The sequence below is a fragment of the Trichosurus vulpecula genome, chromosome 7 (assembly GCF_011100635.1).
Source record: "Trichosurus vulpecula isolate mTriVul1 chromosome 7, mTriVul1.pri, whole genome shotgun sequence".
NCBI classification, from domain to species: Eukaryota; Metazoa; Chordata; class Mammalia; order Diprotodontia; family Phalangeridae; genus Trichosurus; species Trichosurus vulpecula.
The window spans coordinates 81,360,261-81,386,982 of NC_050579.1; the positions used below are offsets into that span (position 1 = coordinate 81,360,261).

General features: G+C 44.1%; 1 protein-coding gene across 1 annotated transcript; it reads left to right on the forward strand.

Annotated features, from left to right (window-relative positions):
- ARHGAP30 (Rho GTPase activating protein 30) lies at nucleotides 1–25,836 on the forward strand. Its single transcript, XM_036765736.1, has 12 exons — nucleotides 1–273; nucleotides 9,998–10,100; nucleotides 10,607–10,751; nucleotides 18,018–18,100; nucleotides 18,272–18,379; nucleotides 18,713–18,840; nucleotides 19,672–19,843; nucleotides 20,024–20,127; nucleotides 20,207–20,284; nucleotides 20,857–21,237; nucleotides 22,785–23,059; nucleotides 23,225–25,836. Exons 1-12 carry the CDS (start codon nucleotides 177–179, stop codon nucleotides 24,974–24,976), a joined length of 3,426 nt encoding a protein of 1,141 aa, XP_036621631.1. The 5' UTR covers nucleotides 1–176; the 3' UTR covers nucleotides 24,977–25,836.
- Nucleotides 25,837–26,722: the final 886 nt, after the last annotated feature.

The following is a 26,722-nucleotide window of genomic DNA, read 5'->3' on the forward strand; positions in this document are numbered from 1 at the left end:
CCTGAGAAGCAAGAGGAGCTCAGCCCAGGGCCCAGCCCCCCTGCCTGGGCCAACCCCCGGAACAGCTGAAGTGGGGCTTGTGGGACAGGGGTGGCTGGGACTGGGTTTGGGGTCCCATGGGGGAGGTGTAAGGTGAGCATATTGGGAGGGGAGGCTGGGACCCCTCAGCTCCGGCCATGAAGTCTCGGCAGAGGGGGAAGAAGAAAGGCGGACCGAAGGAGCGGGTGTTTGGGTGTGACCTTCTGGAGCATCTACAGCACTCAGGCCAGGAGGGTAAGGGCTTTGGGCATGGTGGGCATGGCGGGCATGGCAGGAGGGGAGCTCCAGGTAGAAGTGGCCAGAAAGGGATGCCCAGGGCTCATCACGGCTAAGGATTCTGGAGTAGGTTCTGGGTCCTCTTGAGACAAGCAGCTGATAGCCCAAAGAGGCCAATGATCTTCACTGAGTCACACGTTGTGTCACTCTCCAGTCTGGGACATTAAGGGTCCAAGGAGGCTGAGAGGACAAGGGAGGCTTGAGGGAGGGGAGTGTGAGGACACAAGTTGCTGAGGGAAGTGAGGAGCTGGTTGAGGGAAATGGGAGAAGCTGAGAAGGGAGAGGAGGGCCACCAAGACAGGAGAGATTAAGGATGGGCTTTAGGAGATGAACTCCAGGATGGCTGAAAAGAGATAAAGTTATGGTGGCTTGGAGAAAGGTGATTAGTAATAGAGCTGGACCAAGAAGCCATAGAGACAGTGGGGTTAGCCTCTTTGAAGACTATGCTGGGCTTACCTTGAGGCACCAGGGAGATAAAGCCCTCCTTTCCAGGCCCTTTGTTCTCAACGTGTAAATTGGCTCCAAAGGAAAGATAAGAAGGGGCCCGGTTATGGTAAGGCTCAGCTTAAAGTGAGGTGTACTGCAGAGAAAGATTGACGATGGGCCTCGGAGGCCTGGATGGGTAGGACTAATAAGAATTCCACAAACACTGCTCCCCCACCTCAACTCCATCTCAGCTTCTTGGTGGGATTCAAATCAGACCGAGCAGATAACCCATCATGTAGGACCCGACCTAAGGCACCCTGGCTGCCTTGCTGACTTGTCCCCTGCCCAAGAAACTTGGGGCACCTCCCAGAAAGAGGCACAGTTGTATTCTTCCCCCTGCAACCCCCCAATCTGTTATTTCCTCTTCTTCCCTTCGATCCCCTGCGACTGCCAGCAAAGGGGCGGTGGTTGTAGTGGTGGGGGGGAGTTCCCAGCTCATTTCCGGTCCTCAGCCCTCCTACCTCGAGCTCCCAAACCACCTTGTTCCCCTTTTCTTCTCCCCCAGAGGGAAGCCTTTCATCCAAAGACTCAAATTAAGAGGGGGTACACCCCAACCTTTGAAGCTCTAGCTAGATCTCCCTCTCCTAATAGGTTTGAGATCACACTCCAACAACCTGATTCCAGATTTATTCCTGTAGAGAAGATTTAATTCACATATTAATTATTTATGACCAAGAGTAGAAAAAGTGCCAGAATAGAGGCCTGCTTTCCAGTTTTTGCTGTTGCCTCATTCCTCAGCAATCCCATCTCCTCTGTTTTCTGATGCTGGTACTCATTTATCCACTCACCAGGGTGAACCCTTGGTTTGTTGAGTCAGAACGTTTGGAGTTCCCTTCCAGTGGAGTGAAGAAGGGAAGTAGACACTGGGCAGGATCCAGGGAAGACTCTGAACTCCGGATCGGTTGGCAACAGTGGCAACATTCATGTGAATGATCTGGGGTCTTAGTGGACAGCAATCTCAGTATAAGTAAGCAATATTAAACGTCAGCCAAAAGAGTGAATGCCATTGTAGGGTCTATCAGGAGAGGGCTAGTGTCCAAGCTGAGGGAGGTAACAGTTACCCTATCCACCAGCCAGGTCAGATCATATCCAAAGTATTATGTTAAATTCTGAGCACCATGTTTTAGCAAGACTCTGGAAACTGGAGTGTGTTCAGGGAAGGGTGACCAGAACAAAACTGGGCCTGGGGATCATGCTATCTGAATGGTGTTGCAGAGAGAGTGAAAGGCTTGGGGTCAGGAAGAACCAAGATCAAATCCAGTTCCTAACAGCCCCTTAGACTCACTAACTGTGTGACTATAGGTGAGTCACTTAAGCCTCAGTCTCCCCATCTGTAAAATGAGATCTTAAAACCTGTGGTATTTTTTCTTTGTGAGGACTGAGATAAAATCTCTCAAGTGCTTTGCAAACGTTAAAGAGATACACAAATGTCAGCCGTTATTATTGTCAGTTGAAAAAAACTGAAATTGTTTAGCCTGGAGAAGACTTAGCAGCCTTATAGTAGCGGTTGATTTGTGTGTTTGAGGGCCTATGGTATGGAAGAAGGATTAGACTTTTTGCTTGGGCCTCGAAGGCTAAAGTGTTAGCAAGAACTAGATGTTGTGGAGAAGCCAATGAGGGAAAGCTTCCTCGAAGTCAGAGTTACCCAAAACTAAAATGGGCCAGCCGTGAGTTGGGAGGTACTAAGTTCTCCATTACAGGCAGCCTTCGAGCAGAGATTAGCTGGCCACTTATAAATTATGTTGCTGAGTGGATTTCCTGTTCTGGTGCATATGGGTTGGAGTAGATAGTTTCTGAAGTCTCTTTCAAAGCTGAGATTCTGGGATTCTAGTATCCTGTGACCAAGGCTAAGTTTGTACAGCCCTTCTGATTTTTTTTTTCTTTTCTTCTCCTGCCCTACCCTTCCCCCACTCCCCCCTCCAAAAAAAATTAGGTGAGGACTCCTTGGCCCCAGGAGAGGGGATGGTGGTATAGAAAAAGGTCTGGACGTCAAGTACCTGAGTTTTGTCTCTGACCTTCCCCTCCCCACTTTAATTGACCTTTTTCTCTTTACTCTTTTACATGGGTATCTTTATTTGCAATTGTTATTTTCCTCTCTGCCTTTTCTTTCTAACCTATAAATCTTTCAGAGTCTCAGGTCTGTGTCCTCCCACTCTGGGATCCCCAACCTTGCTCCCCTTTTCTTTAATCCCTCATCACTATATCTGAACTTCATCTTCTTGACTGTATTTCGCTGACCTAGGATATTTCTGATCTCCTGTCTCTTTGTTCCCCTATCCTTACACTATCTCTTGGCTAATTCTGTGTGACCTTGGTTAAGTTGCTTCAAATCTAACCAATACACATTTATTAAGTCTATATTATCTACAAGGGACTGTGCTAGGTGATGGGAATACAAAACAGTGAAATATTTCTTGCTTGATGTTCAAATTCTAAGGGGTTTGGAGGGGGCAGGGAGTAGGAAAGGCAGGAATCCGACATGTGCTCAGAAGTATGGCAAAAGGCAGGGAGTAATAGGGGCAAAGGAGAGATCTAGAAAAAGTTCTGTGGGAATATTTTAGAAGGGAGACAACATTTTAATTGGGGGGAGGGAAGGGGAATCAACAAAAAAAACTGGATTAAATAGGATCATGGAGAAAATGGCACCCCAATAGATCATTAATGAACGAGAAGGCTTCTGAGAGGTGGAGATGAGGCAGGAGGCATGGGGGGCATGGCTTGTGTGAATACACAGAGATGATTGATAGAATGTCAAGTTTAGGGAGCAGCTAATAGATCGTTTTAGCTAGAATTTATAATCCATGAAGGGAAGTAACCTGAAATAAAGCTAGAAGGAAGGCCTGGGGCTAAACCGTGGAGGGCTTTAAATGCCAAACTTTATCCTGAAGGTTTTTGAAGGGAGAGACTTGAAAGCAGAGAAATCAATTAGGAGGCTATTAGAAGAGAATAGTGTTGAGGAGGAACTAGAGGAGTGGTTGCGTGAATAGAGAACAGAAGACAGATATAAAGTAGTAGTTGGATCAATAGTACTTGTCAACCTACATGGAGGGGGGAAGTGAATGAAAGGACGAACCTGAGATTCAAACCTACATGCCCAGGAGGAAGGTGGCCTAGAAATAGGGAAAGGGACAGGAGAAAATAAGCTTCAAGATAGAGATGATGAGTTCTGTCTTGAATGTGTTGAATTTGAGATGCCTTTTGGACATCCAGTTAGAGACATCCATTAGGCACTGACATGAAGCATTGGAAGAGATACACAATTAAAGCTTTATATAGAGACTTTGGTGTCATTTGCATAGAGGCGATAATTTAACCTATTGGAGTGAATGAGATCCCCAAGTGAGAGAGTGTAGAAAATGGTTATATCTCACGATTCAGAGCTGGAAGGGACTTTTAGAGATTCCTTAGTCCAAAATGCTTCATTTTTAAAATGAGGAACTAAGACTTGGAGATGTGAAGGAAATTTCCAAAGGTCACACAGTAATAAGCAACAGAACCATGATTTGAATCCAAATGCATTTAAAGTGATACTGAAGCTAGGGAAGCAATATGTGTAAAGAAAATAAGAGGGCAAAGGGGGAGCAACTTAAGGGGTGTGAAATAGATGGAAAAGGTGGGAGGATGATGATGAATCGGCAAACTCAAAAGAAGCAGTCAGAAAGGAAGGAAACAGCACATATGAAAGGCCTACTACATGCCAGGCACTGTGCTGAGAGAGAGGTGGCACAGACACTAAGGGAGGAGGGAGTTCTTGAGGAAGTGGGTAGTTAAAAGGCCAAAAGCTACACAAAAGTCAAGGAGAATGAGCACCGTGAAAGTCTGTTGGACTTAGCAATGAGAAGATCATTGGTAACCTTTAAGGGTAATAGAATTGTGATGTCAGAAGCCAGATTTTAAGGGGTTGAAGCATCAAGTCCCTTTGCATAATCCTCCCCTTATGGGTGGAAAGAACGCTCCTTTGCCTAATGAGTGAGGACTGGATTTGGTAAGAGCTTGAGAGAGGAGAGCTCCTGATTCTTCTGGCTTCCAGCTTTGAGAGAGAGAGCACACCAGCTTTCAGGGAAAGGGCCCCTGGTGGGAGAGAAGGATTCCAGGAAGAAACCAACATACAGAGGAACCAGCACTTTGGTTATGCCTCCATCCCCAGCTTACCTCACTAGAGACTTCAGGGAATTTCCCAAGGAGTGAATTCAGGAACTCTTACTGGAAACTGCAAACCAAAAGAAGCAGGTGCCCTGTTCTCCCAAGCTCTTTCCAAATCTGCCCCTAAACAGGAGCAGAGCACTGAATAATCATTTTCCACTAATAAAGACAGTGTTATGCAAACGGACTTGAGCCCCAGGTTACAGGAGTAATTAGGTATGTGAAGGAAAGAACGTAAATAGCTATTGATTGAAAAAATTAATCAAAATTTTAAAAGTGTAATTGGGTGATGGGAAAGCAAAGTTATCAGAGGTTTACAACTCTTCCCTAGGACTTTATCAGTAAAATGGGGGAGATAAAGCATGTTAGCCTGAGGGGATCAAATAATCAATTAACAAATTTATTAATCACCTACTGCATGCTGAGCACTGGAGATACATAGACTAAAAAAAAAAAAAAGGAACTTTAAAAACTAAAAACCTAAAAAACTTAAAAAAACTAAAAACCAAAAGTTCCTTTAAGGAACTTTTATTCTAGAAGGAGAAACAATGGTACATATATAAGTAATTATAAAATATATGCAAAGTAGACACAAAGTAAATTAGGGGATGGTACTAGCAGCTGGGTGGATCAGGAAAGGCCTCATGTTGGAGGTGACATTTAACTGGGCTTTGAAGGGAGTTAGGGACATTAAGAGGTTTTTAAGGTAAGGAAGGAGTGTGTCCTGGGCATAGATTTCATTCTATATGAAGGCACAGAGATGAGAAATGGAATATTTTACATACAGAACAGCAAGTGGGCCAATTTGGCTGAAACATGGAGTGTCTGAGGGTAGGTAGTTAGCCTGAAGGCATCTAGATCATCGATCTAGAACTGGAAGTTACCTCAGAAGTAATTTACAAATTTTACAAATGAGGAAACTGAGGCCCAGAGAAGTTAATTTACTTTCCTAAGGTCACAGAGAACATGTTAGAGAAAGTACAGAGCCCCATTGTGAAGGGCTTTGAATGCCAGGCAGAGGGGCTTATACTTTATTCTAAGGTAGGAGTCGTCAAACTATGTCCTGCCACCTGTTTTTGTATGGCCTGCAAGCTAAGAATGGTTTTTGCATTTGTAATATTGCATTTACAAATGTAAAAACCATTCAAAGGTTGCAGGCTGTACAAAAACAGGAAAGGGTCTGGATATGGCCCTTAGGCCTTAGTGTTCAGACCCCTGTCCTAGAGGTAAGAGTCAGTCACTGGAGCATGGAGAGGGGAAGAGGTCTTGACATGGTCAGACTTGTTCTCCAGAAATGTCCCTTTGGTAGCTAAGTGGAAGAAAGATTTGGAAGGGGTTGGCGCTTGACAAGGGAACCCGATCAGGAGCTATTCCAATAATCTAGGTGAGAGGTGAGGACGCTCTGAACTAGGTCAGTAGCCATGTTAGTGAAGAGAAGGAGATGGCTATGAGCAGAATGGACCAGAATTGACAGTTAGTCAATTTGGATTAGTGGAATGAGGGAGAGAGAAGAGGAAAAGACGGTCCTTGTGTTAGGAACCAGGGTGAATGAAAAGATGATGGTGCTCTTGATAGAAATCGAGAGATTAGAAAGAGGGGTGGGATTTATAGGAAAGTTAATGAGCTCTATTTTAGACTTGTTAAAGTTGAGGCATCTATAGGACACCCAGTGGGAAATACCCCACAGGAAACTGATGATTCAGGACCAGGGCTCAAGAATAAGGCTGGGACAGGATATAGAGATCTGAGAGTCATTAGTGTAGAGATATTAATTGAATCCCTGGGAGCTTATGAGATCAACACAGTGAAGATACAAAAGAAGAGGACCAAGAGCAGACCTAGGGACACACCCAAGGTTAGGGGGTGGGACCTGGCTTAGATACAGCAAAGGAGACTGAGAAGGAGCAGCTAGATAGAAAGAAAGTCATCAGGGACATGTTACAAAAAACCAGATAGGTTGAAGGGGTTTGTTTGTTTGTTTGTTTTTTAGATTGGGGGAGAACTAAACCTGTTTACAAGCAGTAATAAAAGAAGCAGCAGATAGGGAGAGACTGATAATGAGAGGGTGAGAGGGAATAGATGGTACAGACCACCTAGGAGAATAGGGAGAAGATGGAATCAAGGCTAGAAATAGAGGAGTCAGCCTTGGAAGATAAAGGGACTCCCCATTGTCTGAGGCTGGAGTAAAGGAGGAGAATGAACAAAGCTGGAATAGGTTGTGAAGTACGGTATAGGGCAGATGAGGGCAGAAAAATGGCCTCAATTTTCATAGTCAAGTGGAAGACAATGTCATCTGCTAGGGCTGGTGTTGGGGGCTGAAGGGGAAAGGAGAAATTGTGGGGTGCTATTTGTTGGGAACATGATAGTCAAATAAAAATGAATAGACAGATTTCCACTTAGCTATGAAGACCCCGTTGAGGTTAAACAGCATGAAATTTGTAATGGATTCCAGTGGTTCAGTTTCATGACCTGTTCCAGCACCATTCAGCAGCTAGGAGAATTGTTCAGTCCACAGGCATTTATTAAGCACCTACTACATGTCAGGCTGGGTGGCACAGTGGATAGGGCATAGGGCCTGAGTTCAAATCCAGCCTCAGACACTGACTCGTTGTGTGACCTTGGGCAAGTCACTTAACCCTGCTTGCCTCAGTTTTCTCATTTGTAAAATGAGCTAGAGAAGGAAATGGCAAACCACTCCAGTATCTTTGCCAAGAAAACTCCAAATGGGGTCATGAAGAATAGGACAAGGCTGAAAGCGACTGAACAACAACAACATGCCAGACAGCGTGCTAAGTGCTGGGGATAAGAAGAAAGGAAATAAAATAGTCTTTGTTCTCATAGGCTCACAGTCTAATGGGGAAGACAATATGGGCATGAGGGGAGGAAAGGGCAAGGGCTGAGCGGTAGAGGGGTGGGACGGTGCCTTGTTGAACTGACTAAGCAAAGACTATGAAGTGGGGAAAGTGATGGCCTGAGAGGACAGGCAGAAGTATGGAGTAACTCGAGATCAAAGTCGGAGTGAGGTGATAGATGTAGAAGGATAGGAGATGGTGACCAGAGAGGAGAATTTCACAGTTCAAAATCATGGAGGTGGTGCAGCCTGGGATGATGGTGAGTTGGAAGGGGTAGCCATCCCACTAGGTGACTGAAGTTTAGTGGAGACGGAGGTCGCGGGAAGCACCTAACCTCTCCGTACCCTAGCTGTCTCATCTATACAAAGAGAAGATTGATCCCTAAGTCTTTTCCAGCTCTGAATCCTGTGACCTTAGGACCCCTTTAGGCCGTGTCTCTGACTCCGTCGCCTTGATGAACCTCCCTGACTGATTTTTCACTTGCTTGATCCGCTGTTTCCCTGATCTTCCTTTTCTCTGAGCCCCCAGATCAATCTCTCTGTCCTCCTTCCCTGACCTATTGAGATGTTTTTATTTTCTGCTTATTTGTCTTTGTACGTGTTTCCCTCTAGCAGAATGTAAACTTCTTTAGGGCAGGAACTATTTCACTTTTGTCTCTGTTTCTCCAGCACTCAGCAAAATGCCTGGCACATAGTAGGTGCTTAATAAATGCCTGTCGAATTGAATTATCTTTTAAAATTTATTTTTATCCTGAACTTAACAAACATCAAATAAAATGGGTGTTTTCATATACATGATAGACCAGAAAAAGGGAATTAGGCATGAAATTGTAGATCTGTGACATAGTTTGCTTTTCTTTTTAAATATACAATAAATTCAACTCATAGCTTTCAAAGCTGTCCTGCTTATCTATGCTTCTTTCTGACCTTCCTTCTGTTCTCTTCTATGCATTAAAAAAAGATGCCTCAATGATCCTCTGTTCTTTTGTTGAATTGAAAGCAACTGATTCTCTCTATCCGATCTTCCGTCTCCTTGATCCTTCATCTCTCTCCCGTAGGGATAGGGAAGCAGTATAATCTAGTAGAGAGAATAAATTACAGTCAGAAAACCTGGTGTCCCTGTTGCTTACTACCTGTGTGACTTTGGACAAGTATGGAAACCTTCGTGAGCCTTGGTTTCTTGGTGTGTAAAGCAAGCAGGGTGGACCAGGTGATCCTGAAGGTACTTTCTAGCCCAAATCCTAGCAGACTTGGAGAGGTGTGAGGAAAGCAAGGCACATGATTGTTGATTTCAAGTACTGAAAGGGCTACCATATAAAAGAGGTATCATAGAACATACATTAAGTTTCCTCTGTGTGGTTCCTGAGGGTAGAGCCAGGTAAAAATTACAGCTGGCAGATTTAAGACTTTCCAGCAATTAGAGCTCTTAAAAAAAAGAATGGAATGACCATATCTGAAACAGTAAGCTCCTCCTCACCTGAAAGGGTCAGATAGCAGCTTTATGTCAATTTATTGGCTATCTGTTTCAAGAGTATGCCACGCTGGGTAGAATGTTGGAGCAGACTTTCAACACTAAGGAATTTACATTTGATTGTTTGTTTGTTTGTTGTTTCTAACTTTCAGCATCCCTCATCTAACATCTCTCTGATAGGGGTTCTCCAGTCTTCCTGACCCCTCATCTCTCTTGACAACCCATCTCCCTGACTCCCCTCTATCTTGTCTCTTCTTCCTGACTCTCCTAAAGCCTCTGAGCCCCACATTGTGTCATCTCTCTTAATCCTTGCCTTTCTGGCCTCTTTTGTCTCTGAACCCCATCTCTCCAACCCTGTTTTCTCTGACTCATCTCCTTGATCGAGATCTATGATGCCTGTCTCCTTGACGTCCCAACTTTCTTATTCTTTGTTCCTTAAACCTGTGATCTGTGTCCAGTTCTCTGATCCCATAATAACTTTGACTTCTATACCTCCAATTCTCCCTTTTCTCCCTAACCCCTCATTTCTCTGAAGCTCTATGTCCGGATCCCCATCCTCTGAACCTCCCACTCTCTCTGACATCCTTTTTCTCTGACCATCTTCAGGACCCCCACCTCTGTTATCCCTTCTATATCTTCTATTCATCTGCCTGAGTCCTGTTTCTCTGACTCATTTTTCCCTCCTGCAGTTCCACTTACCTCAATTGCTCTAACCCTCCCTGTGTTTCCAGTGCCCCAAGTTCTACGGAGCTGTGCAGAATTTGTGGAGGAGCACGGAGTGGTGGATGGGATCTATCGCCTCTCAGGGGTCTCTTCCAACATTCAGAAGCTTCGGTGAGTCAAACAGAAGGGGGTCGGGACTATAGGTTAGAGAAGGTTGGGGAGAGGAGTGACATAGCAAGGTACTGGGCACATCAAGGTATTGGCTCAAAGAAAAGGGTCTGAAATTTCCCAGAAAATGTTAAGGCCAAGTACACAGAATCTAAAAAATACCTATTGCTGCTGCTGCCGCTGCTGCTGCTGCTACTACTACTACTACTACTACTTCCTTACACCTGATAATAAAGCATTTTCACATGTACAGTTTCATTAGATCTTCAAAATAATCCAGTGAGACTCAGAGAGTTTAAGTAATTTGGTCAAGGTCTGTCTGACAGCGGAGTGTCAGAGTTAGAATTGCAGTTCAGGACTTGGGACAACTTGTTTGTGACATACACCTACACTGTCTCCCCTGCATCCTTTCTCATTATCCGGTCAACTCCCAGATCACCCCCATCAGCATTCCCTGATCTCTCTGGATCTCTGTCCACTCTGCTTGTTTACCACCCGCATGTCTCCAGGCAGGAGTTCGAAGCAGAGCGTCGGCCGGATCTGCGGAAAGACATCTACCTGCAGGACATTCACTGTGTCTCCTCTCTCTGCAAAGCCTACTTTCGAGAATTGCCGGACCCCCTGCTTACCTACCGCCTCTACGACAAGTTTGCTGTGAGTGGCGGCTGGGAGGGGCCGGGGTGAAGCAGGAGGATGAGCTTTGAGGGCTTAGGGTCAGCATCTCTGCTTTCTAAAGCCACCTCCCTGCGAGGAGTCTCCCTCCAAAATCCAACACCAGGGATAGAGGGTTCCCCTCAGCCCGAGCCCTGGAGACCCTGGAGGAGGGATTTTTAATGAGCAGTACGAGGAGTCCATGGATAGATTTCCAGAATTAACCTAGAGTAATACCTTCCCATAAGAGTATCGTAAGGAAAACAAACACCAGACACACGACTAGGTTGTACACCTCTTTCTGCTTGTCCCCAAACACACTTTCCCTTCACTCCCTCTTCCCCTACTCCCTCTGATATTTTCCTTTTCCACATATGCTCCCTTCCCTTCTTTGCATGATCCTGAGAAGGTAGGTTTGGGGGAGTGTGTATGTAAGAGTGGTCACGGCAACAGACTACAAATATTTATGGAACCCAGGGCATACACACTTTATAGGCCTGTCCCAGAACATTACCCCAGGTTTGAAGCACACAGTGGGTATGCATGAGTCAGCATGCACTCAAAACCATAATTTATAACAGCCCTCACCCATTTATTTACTTCATAAAGTTAACCAGAAAAGACACATTAGGTCCAAGCAAAGACATTTAATCAAATGGCATAGCAAATTAAGTGACAAGAAAAGATACCCTCGTTCCCACAGAGATACACTCTCCCACGCGTTTGGGGGCGTACACATACACAAATAATATATATGACCAGGAGACATGCATAGAGGACACACGCATGGTGACACATATGGACGCAAAGGTGCTTAGCTGGGCAGACTCTGCAGTGCCTCCATTGTTTTCTGATGATGGCAGCTAAAGTCTGTGGGCATTGCATTTCTGCTCTCCACTGTTTCCACTGGTCTCTGGCTATAACTTTTGCTTAGTTTCACTCTGCTACCAATTTCTGGGGTGCTCCAGTTAATAGGGGTAAAGCACTGATGGCCTCTTTAGCCTCAGGGCGTGATAGCAGCCCTCAGCCAGGCAGCCAGCAAAAACCTGTGGAAGTTTTCAAGGAGATGCGAAGTCTATCCTTCTGGCAGCTTCTCTGCTCTTTTCACCATAGATCTCTGGTCCCACTCAGCTATCTAATTTGGGATTAGAAAAAGCTTTTTTCCTCCAGATGAATCCTTAATTGTCAATCTGAGTCTCCTCAACCCATTGCAACCTAACAAAGCCAACAGAATTTTGTGTGGCTTCCAATTTCATCATTCAACTGAAACTACTCTCTCCAAAGTTGCTAATGATCTCTTAATTGTAATGCAATGGCCTTTTCTCAGTCCTTATCCCTTTGCAGTCTTTAACACTTTAACTCTATTCTCTTTAATACACTTTTCTATCTAGGTTTTCATGACACTTCTCTCTCCTGATTCTCCTTTTACCTGTCAAACCATTTCTTTTCTGTCTCCTTTGCTGGATCTTTGTCTATAATTCACCTGCTAACCATTGGGGTCCCCTAAGGTTCTGTTTTTGGCCCTCTGCTCTCCTCCTTATAAACTATTTCATTTGATGATCTCATCAGCTCCCATGGATTTACTTACCATCTTTACACTGGTGATTCTCAAATCTACTTATCCTGCCCTAATCTCTCTGCTGCCCTCCAATCTGGAATCTCCAACCTCCTTTCACACATCTTGGATTAGATTTTCATGGACATGTTAATTTTAACATAATCAGAACGGAAATGGAACTCATTATCTTTCTTACCAAACCTTCCCGCTTACCTTTGTGATTATTACTGAAGGTACCATCCAAGTCTACTTGGATCTACTATTCAAAACTACTCCAAGTTACTCAGGCTCATAAACTAGGTGTCAGTCAATCAATAAGCTATGTATGTGCAAGGCAACGTGCAAAGCCCTAGGGATACAAAGAAAGGCAAAAGACATTCCCTGACCTCTGGGAGCTCACAGTCCAGTGCAAACAACTATGTAGAAACTAAATAAAGGATAAATAGGAAATAGTCAATCAAGGAAAGGCACTAGAATTAAAAGAAATTGGGGAAAGATGTTTTCCTTGACTCCTCACTCTCATCCCACCCCATGTCCAGTCAGTTCCCAACATCTCTTCTGACACTATAATCACATTAGTGCAAGCCCTCGCCACCTTACACCTGAACTATTGCAATAGCCTGTTGATTGGTCTCCCGCCTTAACTCTCTCCCCACTCCACCCAAAGCGATTGTCCTAAAATGCAAGTCTACTATATCCTATTCAATAAACTCCAATGGTTCCCTATCACACCTCCAGGATCCAATCTGTTTGACTTTAAAGTCTTTCATAGCTGGACCCCTTCCTACCTTCCTAGTCTTCTTTCACCTCCACCTACTCTGTGATTCAATGACACTGGCCTCCTTGCTGTTCCTCAAACAGGACACTCAGTCTCCTGAGTGCTGGCATTTTCTCTGACTGTTCCTCATGCCTGGAAAGCTCTCCTTCCTCATCTCCACCTGCCAGCATCCTTGGCTTCCTTGAAGTCTCAACATAAGTCCTGCCTTCTGCAAGATGTCTTTCCATACCAGTAATCTTTAATGTTAGTGTCTTCCTTCTGAGACTAACCTCAGTTTATCCTGTATGTATCTTGCTTGTACATAGTTGTTTGTATGTTGTCTTCCCCATTACAGTATAATGACTGTGAGCTCTTTGAGAGCAAAGGCTGTTTTTTTTTTCTCCTTTCGTATATGTATGTATGTATATATGTATGTATGTCTCTCTCTATATGTGTGTATGTGTGTCTATATATATATATATGTGTGTGTGTGTGTGTATATATATATATATTCCTACTGCTTAGTACAGTGCCTGGTACATAGTAGGTGCTTAATTAATGCTAGTTGACTGACTGACTGAGACTTGGGGATGACGTTCCTCCTTAATGTTCCTGGTTGGCACTTGAATGAATCCTGGGCTAGGATCCAAAAAGCTAGATGAAGCCTAAGGGAGAATGTTTTGAATTCCATTCTGTTGTGTGCTTATCTGCCAGCAATAAAATCACCGATCTTCAGTATTATTGCCAAGTTAAAAACTTCACAGTTCTCTTTATAAATATTTACAGAGGACTAGTCAAGCCAAACATGAAGAGGCTGACTACTGGTGACTACTGGTGATCACCAAGTTGGCTATGGGAATCCATGAAACAGAGAAAAATACCAAATGACCTTAGCCTTGCATAGCCTCCTTCTACTTCTCTATTGGCAAAGTAGCTGGCAGAAAAGGGGACAGAGGGTGCTAAGACTAACACAGTTTCTAGACTGTTTACAAATGTTTATTTAATTGCTTGTATTACAAGTATGTGATCATTTTCCATTGACCAATGAATGGACATGTAATAAGAATGGATCAGAAGTATATCAACGATTGAAGGGGAGCTGAATCATACATGGTAGCCTAGTATAATGGAAAAGAATGCTGACTATGGAATCAGACAACCTGAGCTCAATTCTTGACTCCTACCCCTTACTAGCTGCATGGTCTTGGTCAAATTATTTCATCTCTCTGGGCCTCAGTTCCTTGTTTGTAAAATGAGAAAGTTGGACTAGATAATCTCTAGGGTACCTCTCAACTCTAAATCTGTGATCCATGATCATAATGCTCTTAATTATACAGAAATGGGAGAATGGCTTCCAGATTCCCCTTGAAGAGAAAAATTGAAGGAACTGGTAGAGTTAGTTTTATCAGGTCCTCTAGTTCACTCTAGCTATACATCAAAGGTCAATAGGAAACATTATTATATGGAATATTAAGTTATCTCTCATTATAGTATGCATTGTTGGTTTTATTTTATTTATTTATTTTTAAAAAGATCACAAAGCAAATAATTGCAGCTTATTAGTCATCATCTGTTGGAGAGAGTGAGGAATTAAAGAAATTCAACAAAAACTGTTTAAAACTCTTCAAATTAAATCAACATGTACTCTAATATTTGATGACCAGTACAAAAGTGGCCATAGAGGATAAAAGCTAAAGCCATGTTGTAAAACATAGTTCAGGAGTAAAAAACAAGAGAGGTCAAAAGTTATAAGCTATACAAAAGCATCACATTTTTATGATGTTAATACTTATTTGGAGAAGAGAATTTGAAGGCACTAAACATGGTAAAATTCAAATAATATCACAAAAATGAAACTGATTATATTCTAAGATAAAATTGGCTATTGATGTGGCATATAGTCAGGTCACCAACTTGCTACAGCAAAGATTGAAACAATATCAAAAGGAAAGAAAAAAAATGAACTGAAGATATGACAAATGTGGCAGCTCCAACCCAACCTGTTGAAATTAAATAAGCTGGGAAACTGATAAAAGAATAGACTGTGACAGACTGTCATCATTTCCTAAGGAAGTTAACTGATGTAAATCAGTCATCACTAGAAAGAGACCAAAAGAAACTAGAAATTGCCTGAGCCAGCAAATGTTCCATCTCTTTATCAAATGGAGATCCTGTCTGAAAACGCTGCCTGAGAGGATGAACTCATTTGTAAGATCTTATGGAGAATAGTGGGACATTATGAGTAATATTGCATCATAAAATATTGAAGAGAAGTGGAGGTAAAAAATTAGTTTAAAAAAAGTTTGGTGAGAGACTGAACTAAACAAAGTCATCCTGAGAGCATTTAAGGATGAAACTGGCAGAAAGACAACAAATAGATAAAAAAATGGAAAAGCTCTGTAAATGTTTTTGTAACAAACTCTTTTCACCATTAATTACAATGGAGCCATAACATTTGGAGTCAAGCATCATAGTCCAGAATATGTTCTATGAGGAAGTAAAAATGGCACCAAAGAAAACAGAAAGAGGAGGTTTATGCTGGAGGGGATACAATTTTGTGGGTGCTGGGGGTTTAATTCTCAAGGTAGATACCTTGAGGAGGAGATGATTCTAAACACTAGGGAAAAATTCTGACAATAACTTATTGTTTTCAAGATAAGGTGACTAGGAGAATATGAACAATTACTGACCTGTATGGCTACTTTTCCATCTCTATAAAATTTTTATTATGAGAGTAATAATAGTTAGTGTTTATATAGTGCTTTAAGATTTGCGAAGCACTTTTCATCTGTTATTTCATTTGGATCCTCACAACAACCCTGGGAGGTATGTGCTGTTATCATCCCATTTTACAGATGAAGAAATTGAAGCTGAGAGAGCTTTAAATGATTTGGCCAGCATGGCACAGCTTTGAAGTGTCTGAGTCAGGATTTGGACTGAGGCCTTCTAGACTCTAAATGCAACATTCTATGGAGTAGAATTCTATTATTCTATGGAATAATCCATACCTACATTGAGTACAGGCTTTTTCAAATGATAATCCACAGCAGACTATATTTTTACAGTTACACAGTTGACTAGAAGATATACAGAAAACAAGATCCTGCTGTGATCATCTGCTGAGTATAAAATTTTCAGATGCCATTTTGTTGATCAAACAAAGCCCTGGAATGTTGCAGAGCTTCCCAAGTAAGACTCAGAATCCCTCAAAAGAGGTTAGCCTAACTATACACACTAGAAAAATCAAGTGAATAGAGAATGTCTATTGTCCAGACTATGATATACAATCGGATGGACAGCTTAAAGAGTTGGTCCAACAGTGCACATATTTTAGACAGATACGACAATGAGTTGGGACCAGATCTGGAATGGAGAAGAATGACTAAGTAGACTGGGAAACTACAGAGTTCTTTTTAAAAATTAATTAATTTATTTATTTTTAGTTTTAGTTTACAACGTTCAGTTCTCCAAATTTTTGACTTTCAAGTTTTCTCCCCCTCCTTTCCCTTCCCCTTCCCTACCCAAGACAGCATGCAATAGGTTCTACATATACCTTCACACTAAACATATTTTCACAATAGTCAAGTTGTAAAGAAGAACTATAACCAATGGACTGAACCACGAGAAAGAAGAAACAAAACAGAAACAAAAACAAACCAAAAGAAAAAAGAGAGAGCAAATAGTTCGCCTCAATCTGCATTCAGACTCCGTAATTCTTTCTCTGGATGTGCATAGCTTTTCCCATCATGAGTCTTTTGGAGCTGTCTTAGAACCTTGCATTGCTGAGAAGAGCCAAGTCTATCAAAGTTAGTCATCAGAGATACCTTATGTCTGTAATCGTGTATAATGTTCTCCTGGTTTTGCCCCCCTCACTCAGCACCAGATCATATAAGTCTTTCCAGGTAATCTACCGAGTTCTTTTAATGACTCTAAGCTTGTCTCTGAAATAAAGGTGCATATTCCAATGATACTATATAATTATAAGTTATAAAATGCTTCATCTACAAACAAATTAAAGTTGTAGGTCATCCAAATGGCAACAGAGAAGCATATGGTGGGCATGAATAGAATGCAACTCAGCACCAAAAATTGTGCAATCAATGCTGCATGAAGGATGACGTTATTGTTGTTTGGTTGTTTTTCAGTTGTGTCTAATTCTTCATGACCCCTTTTGGGGTTTTCTTGGCAAAGATACTGGAGTGGTTTGCCATTTTCTTCTCCAGCTCATTTTACAGATGAAGAAACTGAGGCAAACAGGGTGAAGTGACTTGCTCAGGGTCACACAGCTAGTAAGCGTCTCGGTTTGGATTTGAACTCAGGAAGAGGAGTTTTCCTGTCTCTGGGCCCAGCAGTCTATCCATTGCACCACCTCGCTGCTCCCAAAGGATGTCAGAGAGATGGAAAAGAGAATGGGCTGGTGTTGCGGTGAGAGTGAAGGGATGAACAGTAGACAGCCCACATCTTCCCTTGCTATCCATGCAACGTGAAGAGGATTAGAAGAAGGCCTTCGCCATATTAGAGGGATTTCTTGTGGAAGACTCACAGGATGTAGACTAGAGGGGCTGCAATCTCTGTTACTGGAAGAAGTACCCACATTCATGAGATCTCAGAGCTGGACAGAAAGTCCATGAAGTCATTGAGTTAAAACTATCGTTTAGATGTTGAAACTGTCACCCAGAGAGGTTACCCAAGATTACACAACCAGTAATACTAGCTGGGACTAGAAGCTGCATTTTAGGATTTCATAATAGCCACATGATAAATGTCTGTTGAATTGTTTTTTAAATTTCAGTATAGAGCTACTATATGCAGAGTGCTGGCATTGTTGGTCAGGGGTCAAGGGTGGCTGTTCCTGAAAAACTCAGTCTGGGGGAGGGCAGAGGGGGCAGAGGGGGCAGAAGAATAGAGTTTCCTTGCAGGCTTTGATGCCACCCTCCTCTCTTAACCTCCTCAGGAGGCGGTAGCTGTGCAGTTAGAGCCTCAGCGCCTGATCAAGATCCGAGACGTCCTGGGGGAGCTGCCTGGCCCACACTATAGGTATATGTTCTCCCACCTCCTACAACCTAGAGGGGGATCTGAAATCTGAACCTCTCTCCCAATCCTGCATGCCACACAAAAGACATACTCACAAATCCTGGGCCTACCTGGATTTCCATGATGCATTCCCTATTCCCTTCCTGCTCCTTTATTTCACTCTTTGGTTTCCAGGACCTTGGAATACCTCATGCGTCACCTGGTGCATATGGCCTCATTCAGTGCTCAGACCAATATGCATGCTAGAAACCTGGCCATTGTGTGGGCCCCCAATCTTCTAAGGTAAGTTGGGGTGAGGAAGGTTTGGGAGCTGTAGATGCTAGATTATACACCAGTGTAGTCTTTCCAGAAAATAAGGTATGTGTGTGTGTGTTGGCAGGGTTGAGTGGGAAGCAGACTTGTAAAATCAGGTAGTAGAGATGAGAAGGAAGGTTTGGGAGATACAGGTTTAGATATGGGTGACAGGACTCAGCCAACCAAAAAATTGTAGCTATCTTCTCTTGGGGCGGGGCCAACTTCTACAGGAGAGAAAGTGGGGAAAGGAAAGAAGCATTTAGTAAGTGAAAGAGTGAAGAGGAGTGGGTACAGACTCTCTCCTGTCTTTCTTCCCTCCAGGTCTAAGGACATAGAAGCCTCTGGATTCAATGGGACAGCTGCCTTCATGGAGGTGAGAGTACAGTCCATTGTAGTCGAGTTCATCCTCACGCACGTTGACCAGCTCTTTGGGGGTGCCGCTCTTGCAGGTAAGTTCCTCTAGTATAGAACAAGAATGAATCTTAGAGATGACAGTACATCAGTCTCAATAGATAAGGGAAATATCATTTTTTTTTAAATAAATTTCTTTATTTATTTTTAGTTTACCACACACGGTTCTACATAGTTTTGAGTTCCAGTTTTTCTCCCCTCCCTTCCCCCTCCCTCCCCAAGACGGCATGAAGTCTTATATAACTGTCATGTATAACTTCGCATTAAATTAATTTATGCACTAGTTAAGTCGTGGAGAAGAATTTTGACCAATGGAATGAATCATGAGAAAGAAGAAACAGAACCATAAAACAAAACAAAAAAAAAAAAGCCAAAAACAAAAACAAAAGAGAAGCAGAAAAGGCGAGCATGTAGTGTGCCTCAGTCTGTATTCAAACTTCGCAGTTCTTTGTCTCGATGAAGATAGCATTCTCCATCGTGAGTCCCCTGGAGTTGTCCTTGTCCCTTAGGTTGCTGAGAAAAGCGCAGTATGTCAGGGTTGGTGGGAAATATCATTTCTAATGTTATACCCGTAGTTGGTATCAGAGTCAGAATTAAAACCCGGATCTCCTGACTTCCAATTCATTGCTCCTTACCTCCCAGTGATACTACCTCCCACACCCCTCCCTGTTGATAATCATACAGCTTCTAATTTGAATCAGGTTCTCCTAGGCCCATTGTCTTCTCATTCTCACTGGCTAATGCCCTGGGATCTTGAACCCAATGGTCCCTGGGTATGTGCCCCCCCACAACCCTGAGCAGACTGAGAGGTGCAGATGTGTGGCTCTCAAGGACAGATATTGTTCAAGCTGATCTCTGTTCTTCCTTAGGTGGCGAGGCAGAGACTGGCTGGCGTATACTGCCGACATCACGGGGAATGGTCAGCCCTGAGGAGCCCACGTCCAGACACTTGTCCTATCACCTTCCCAGTGTTCTGCAAGCTGGGGATGGCCCCCCACAGATCCGGCCCTATCATACCATCATTGAGATTGGAGATCACAAGTAATCTTTCACATCTACCTCTGCTACCCCTTCTGTTTTTCTTTTTTCCAATTAGTTTTGACCTTATTTCCTAAGATTTCATGCCTTTAACTCTTTATCCCAGAACCCTACTCTTTTTTCCAGTTCTGGCTTTTGACTTTTGTTTTTTCTTCCTTTTCCTCTACTCTCCTCTTCACAAAGGAGGAAGGGGTCTCTTAAGGTCAGGAAATGGAAATCCATCTTCAATCTGGGTCGTTCTGGCCATGACACCAAGCGCAAGCCACCCAGGGTGGGTGAGGACAGGGGTAAGTATCTGTTTGATGGGAGATGCACTCTATGGTTACCTCCTGAGCCGGCGTCCCTTCTCACAGCCCTGTTTTACAGAGGAAAAATCTGACAAAGTGTCACTGCGGCCAGCCAAGAGCATGGATTCATTGAGTGCTGCAGCAGGAGCTAACGATGGTGGGTATGGGTGACTGTGTTTACATATGTGTGCTTTGAGTGCAGTGGGAGAGCACCTGTAGGTACATCTGCATGGGTATATGTCTATGGGAATGTGTGTGTGTGTGTATAGCCATAGTATATGAAGAGGCCAGCGAGCATATATGTATATGTGCGTTGACTTGAGGGCAGGGTAGGGAGAATGTATGTTGTCAAGCTAAAGGTAAGAAGAGGTCAGAGACAATATGCATGGGCATCTGTGATTGGGTACCAGTGTGGTGAGCGATTAGTTACTCTGTGTGTGTGGGTGTGCGTGCGCAAACATGCACACACACACGCACACGCCTTCTCATGGTAATGGGAGAAGAATGGCGAGGCTGCTGCTCAGGTAGCTTTAGCACAGCATCTTGGACCCAAATCTCCCAGGATGTAGAAAGTACCTTTCAGTGACACCTTTCAGTGCCCTATATTCATGGCATTAATTCCTTTGTGTGGTTGGGGGAGGGAAGGAGGAAAGTACCACTGGATAGGGCAGTGCTGAGGGGGAAACTCGAGGACATGTCTATCCACACCATTCTTTTCTTTTTCCACAGAGCCAGAGGGACTAGGGAAACCCAGTAGTTCTCGGCCAAGCCCTCTTCAGTTGGAGAGTCTTGAAGATGTCTCTATGGCAGCAGATGGAGAAAAGGAAGCAGAGGGGGAACCACAGAGTGGGACAAGCTCTGAGCCAGGCACCCCTAGAACAGGCCGAGCAGGAGCTCGGGCAGCAGGCTGTAGTCGGGCAGAGCGCTGTGCCGGAGTCCATATCTCTGACCCCTACAACGTCAATCTGCCTCTGCACATCACATCCATCCTCAGCGTACCCCCCAACATCATCTCTAATACGGCAGTAGCGCGACTCACACGAGGACTTGAGTGTCCTGCCTTGCAAGCCCGGCCCATCTCTGGCCCTAGCCTTGGCTCTGGACCCCGAGGTGAGCAACCCCAGGATTGGGAGAAGGAAAGGTCGAGAGGACTGGAGTTGGAGGGGCTGAGAGATTAGACACTAGATTCAAGCTGGCAAAGTTTAGAAGTCATTTCTCCAAGTTTAGGGATGGGAAAGAAGTAGGAATAGGGCAAGCCAAAGGCCTCATTGATTCCCCTTTGACATCTATGGAGGAGAGACCCCTCAATATCTCCTTTTTTAAAAAAATATTTTTTATTAATCAATTTTTTTCTAGTTTACAATACTCAGTTCCACAAGTTTTTGAGTTCCAAAGTTTCTCCTCCTCCCTTTTCTCCCCCCCTGCTCCAAGACCACATATAATCTGATATAGGTTCTACATATACCTTCACATTAAACTTCTTTTCCCAATAATCAAATTGTAAAGAAGAATTATAACCAGTGAAATGAACCATGAGAAAGATGTAACAAAACCAAAAAATAAAATAAAAGAGAGAGCTAATAGTTTACTTCAATCTGCATTCAGATTCCATAATTCTTTCTCTAGATGTGGCTAGTCTTTTCCATCATGAGTCTTTTGGAATTTTCATAGAATCTTGCCTTGTTGAGAAGAGCCAAGTCTATCAAAGTTAGTCATCACAGAAGCAATGTCTCTGTGGTTGTGTGCAATGTTCTCCTGGTTCTGCTCCCTTCACTCATCTTCAGATCATATAAGACTCTCCAGGTTCCTATGAAGTCCATCTGCTCCTCATCTCTTATAGCACAATAGTATTCCATTACATTCATATATCACAATTTGCTTAGCTATTTCTCAATTGATGGGCATCTCCTTGATTTCCAATTCTTTGCCACCACAAAAAAACCCTTTCTGTTAATCACTTCCCCTCCTTCCCTCCTTTCTGTCTCTCCTCTCTTCCCCATTTGCCACAATCCTGGAACTGCAAATAAGAAGAGAGGATGAGCAGAGAGTTCTGGGAAATTCCAGAGTAAGAAAGAGGGTTTGTGACTGGCAGATATAGGAAGTAGAGTTGACAGAAGCATCGGCGTTGCGATGGTGGAATTATTGATGATGGGCATATCAGTGACATGAGGGTTGATGGCTAGAGTGTCAGGTATATCTGTGATGGGGCACATTGGGGTCAGAAGTATTTGTGATGGATAGGGATTATCACTGGTAGAGGATGTATCAGTGACAGGAGTAAGGGAGCTAGCTACATGGTACAGTAGACAGAGAGCTGGATCTGGAGTCAGGAAGATGTGAGTTCAAATTCTGCCTCTGACTCTTACACAGACACTAGCTGTATGATCCCGGGCAAGTCACTTAACCTTTGTCTGCCTCAGTTTCCTCATCTATAAAACTAGAATAATAATGGCACCTACTTCCAAGGCTTGTTGAGAGGATAAAATCAGATATTATTTGTAAAATGCTTTGTAGATCATAAGCCATTCTATAAATGTAAGCTGTTATTATTAATGCTAAGAATTGGCATTGGGAATGCCAGAGTGCACAGAGAGTACAAGTAAGGATGAAGGAGTATCAGTACCTCCGGTGACAAGTGAATGCTTCTTCCCCCACAGATGAGAAGATGGAGACAAGCCCAGCCCCAGCTCCTCTGGTCCCCAACCCTGAATCACCTAAGCCAGGCCCCTCTTTGCCCCCAGCCCAGGAGGACTCTCTGTCCCAAGAGGTGCAGGACTCTTTCTCCTTCCTGGAAGATTCTGGAAGTAGCTCAGAACCAGAGTGGGCCAGTGGGGAAACCAGGGAGGCAGTCCTGGCAGAAGGAACCTGCTCTCCTGGGGAGGATGACCCTAATATTGGTTACCTGGAGGAGCTCCTGGGTGCTGGACCTCAGGTAAGGAGGAGACAATGGAAGAAGAGAGATACAACTGGGAGGTGGTAAAGGATACAAGGTCAGATCGTTGGGGTGGGGGTGGGGCAGGGGATTAGATTCACTGAGGAAGCCGTTAGGGGCTTGATTGCAGAGACTTCCCTGAGCAGTGGCTACTCTTGCTCACAGGTGGAAGAATTCTCTGTGGAACCACCCCTGGATGACTTGTCCTTGGATGAGGCACTGTTTGTCTTGGCTCCTAGCTGTTGCTCCCCAGACACTGGGACCCCTGAGCAGGAAGAAGACTTTGGAGAGGATGTCTTCCTCAGTGCCTATGATGACCTGAGCCCACTATTGGTTCCTGGACCCCAAGGAGGGGAGGATCTAGGGAGAAAGGAAGATGAAGTTGATGGAGGTCAAACCTTTTCAGAGCATGGAGGGGAAAGAACTTACAAGGAAGCTGGAGAGAATAAGGTGAAGGAATCTGAGAGAGTCTTCGAGACTAATGAAGAGGCTGAAGGAAGTCAAAAACCTGTGGCTAGAGTAGATAGAGGAAAGGGAAGGGATGCTAAGAGAAATGAAAAAGAGGAGGCTGAAGAAGTGAAGATCAAAGAGCAAAAGGAAGCTGAAAGCAGGGAGGAAGTGGAGGGTGAGGAGGAGTTTAAGGGAGAGGAGAGTTTAAGGGAGTTTAAAGGAGAGAAGACTGAGGGTGAGGAGAAACCTGGGGGAATGGTAGAAGTTGAGCATGAGGAAGATATAGGGAAAGGAGAGAAGACAAAGGACCAAGACAAGACTGGAGGAGAGACACAAGTTGAGGATGAGAAGATAGGGGAAGAGCAGAAGGCTGATGGAGAGAATGCTGAGGGACAAGAGGAAGCTGGCAGGAAAGAGGAGGCTGGGGGAGAGGAGGACCAGAAGGACGTTGAAAACGATACAGGGAGGGGGGAAGACAAGAGCCAGAGCCACCAGGGCACCGAAGGGAACTGGAGAACTCTAGACAACCATAAACTTGATGAAAGCAGAGAGATTAAGGCTGGAGAGGAAAGTGGATGCAGGAACAAAGAACCTGGAGAAAGGAAGGAGGGTAGGGAAGATGGAGGAAGCATTGAGTGGGATGCTGAAGGTATCAGTGGCAACAGGGAATGTGGGGATGGGGAGGCAGATCAGGAAGTTGGAGTGGACAGTCTGTCAGAGGATCTGGACCCAGAAGTAGTGCCTGGGAGAATAAGTAATGTCAAAGGTCATGATGCCATCCCTCCTGGGGGAGGAGTAGTCCCACAATCCCCTAAGTCAGAAGACAGGGAACCTGAAGGGCAGACTACTCTGGAGAACTGTGTCCTCTACCCATGTGTCCCATCTTCCTCTGTGCTGCACCCTGAACTAGCAGGCAGTGTGAGTATGCGCCTGGCCTCCACCTCGGTCCAAGTTCAGCAGGTCAAATCTGTACCTGTAGTACCCCCCAAACCACAGTTTGCCAAGATGCCTAGCACACTGGGTAGCAAGATCCATGTAGCCCCGGCAAACCCGTGCCCACGGCCAGGCAGGCTTGATGGAACACCTGCAGAGGGAGTCCAAGGGACCCGTGCCTCCCGTTCCTCCTGGAGGAATGGAGGTAGCCTTTCCTTTGATGCTGCTGTTGCATTAGCACGAGAGAGGCAGAGGACAGAGGTTCAAGTCATCAGAAGGACCCAGACCTGCATTGGGGGTGGGGATGGAAGCCTCCTTCCCAGTATCTCTCCTTCTTCCCTACCCCCAGCCTCTCCTTCCCGGCCTCTCAGTTGCCTGGGGCCTCCACTCCCAGGTCGGGAAGGGGCTGGACCCCGGAGCCGACACAGTCTGCCACCTGCAGAATCCCAGCCTCTTAACGCTGTCATTTCCCCACAACGCAGAACCTATGCATTTGAGGCTCATGCTGGCCTTGAGGAGGGGGAAGGGTTCTGAGTAGGGCTGGAGCATTTGGGGTCAGCAGGCTCCCCCTTCTGTCCAGCTGTCTCCCTAGCAGTTCTCTATTCAGTGGAGAGATTCCCATTTCATGGGCTCTGACCCCTAGCTTCTGTTTTCAGACTGTAGAAAGCCACAACTTTGGATCATCTGAAGCTTAGGACACAACTAGCCCTTGGGATACTCCTAGCATCAGGGTCCTGCCCCAGGGTCCAGGTCCATGAGCAGACGGAAGCAAAGTCAGGACACAGACTGGTGGGCAGATACAACACTGAGATGGTTCTCATTGAAAAAAATGCATGGGAATTCAGTTCAATTTCCTGTGCTCCTTTGAAGCTGGAGATTCCCCTTCCTAGAGCCCACCATATCCCACTAGAGATATCCCCCATATACACTAGGATGTCTTTAAGAGCTGCTCATCTCCATCCTGTTCTTGGTCTCTTGGGTATTCCCTGAAATTTGAGACTTAGTTGGGGAGGTAAATGTTCAAGAAACCCATTGAAGAATCAGCATCAGGTGGTCCTGTGCCCCTTCCACAAAGGAGTTAGTCATAGTTCCTTAACCCATAGCCACCCTCAACTTCCAGGGAGTTGGGGAAGTGATGGCATCCTCTGCTGACCTCTCAACTTTTCTGTCTTTGGAAAGAGTACCCTCCTTATAGTCCCATTATAGGGGAAAAAGAGTGGAGATATCCTGACCACAGGCCTATTGTTTCCTACCATGGAGAAAAAAAAACAAAACATATGACCCAGCTTGGAGAGACTAGGTCTGTGGTTGTAGGGGGTGATTTGAAATAAAAGATGTATTTTTTCATGGATGTAGGACTGGAATGATTCCTGTTTTAAGGACCTTGGGTGAAAGGTAACATTCAGCAATAAACATAAATGCTCAAATACACAAAAAAATTTTTTTAAGTAATGTAAATGATTGTACAGAAGACTAAACTTCCCATTTAGTTTGTTGGGAAAAGAATGTATACCTAACTTTAACAAAATAGTAACAAGTCGTCTCTCCGTCCACATCAGAACAATATTTTCTGAATATTTATCTCAGTTTTGTTGCGATTATTCATGTAACTATGGTCAATATTCATTTTGCTCTTTTGCTCCCTTTTTTTCCACCCAATATCCCTTAGGCTCACATGTCATTTTGACTAGCATCATTTTATAAATAAGGAAGCTTTATGCCCAGAAAACTTCAGCACCTTGCCCAAAGTCACACAAATAAGTAACTGAGCCAGGATCCAACCCAGGTCTTCTGACTCCCAAAAGCAATTCTCTTTCATAGAAATATTCCTCTATTTCTTTATATATCATACATTTATCATTTTTCAGGGCAGTGATATTCTATTGCTTTCACACACCACAAATTCCCAATGACAGGGCATCATGGTAGTTACCAGATTTTTACTCTTATGATTAACCCTTGTAGGAGTATTTGGTAAATAGACATTAAGATGGTTTTAATTAAAAAATTTAAAAAAGGATGGGAACTCAATCCAAATTACTGTATTCCTTTGAAGCTGGAAAAGCTTCTTCCGAGAGCCCATCATACTCCACCATACACTGTTGTTGGTCTTCAGTCCTATCCCACTTTTCAGGGTTTCCTTGGCAAAGAAAAGGGAAGCTAGCCATTTGTAGCTCATTTTACAGATGAGAAAACTGAGGCAAACAGGGTAAAGTGACTTGCCCAGGGTCACACAGCTAGTGAGTGTCTCAGACCATATTTGAACCTGGAGGAGGTGAG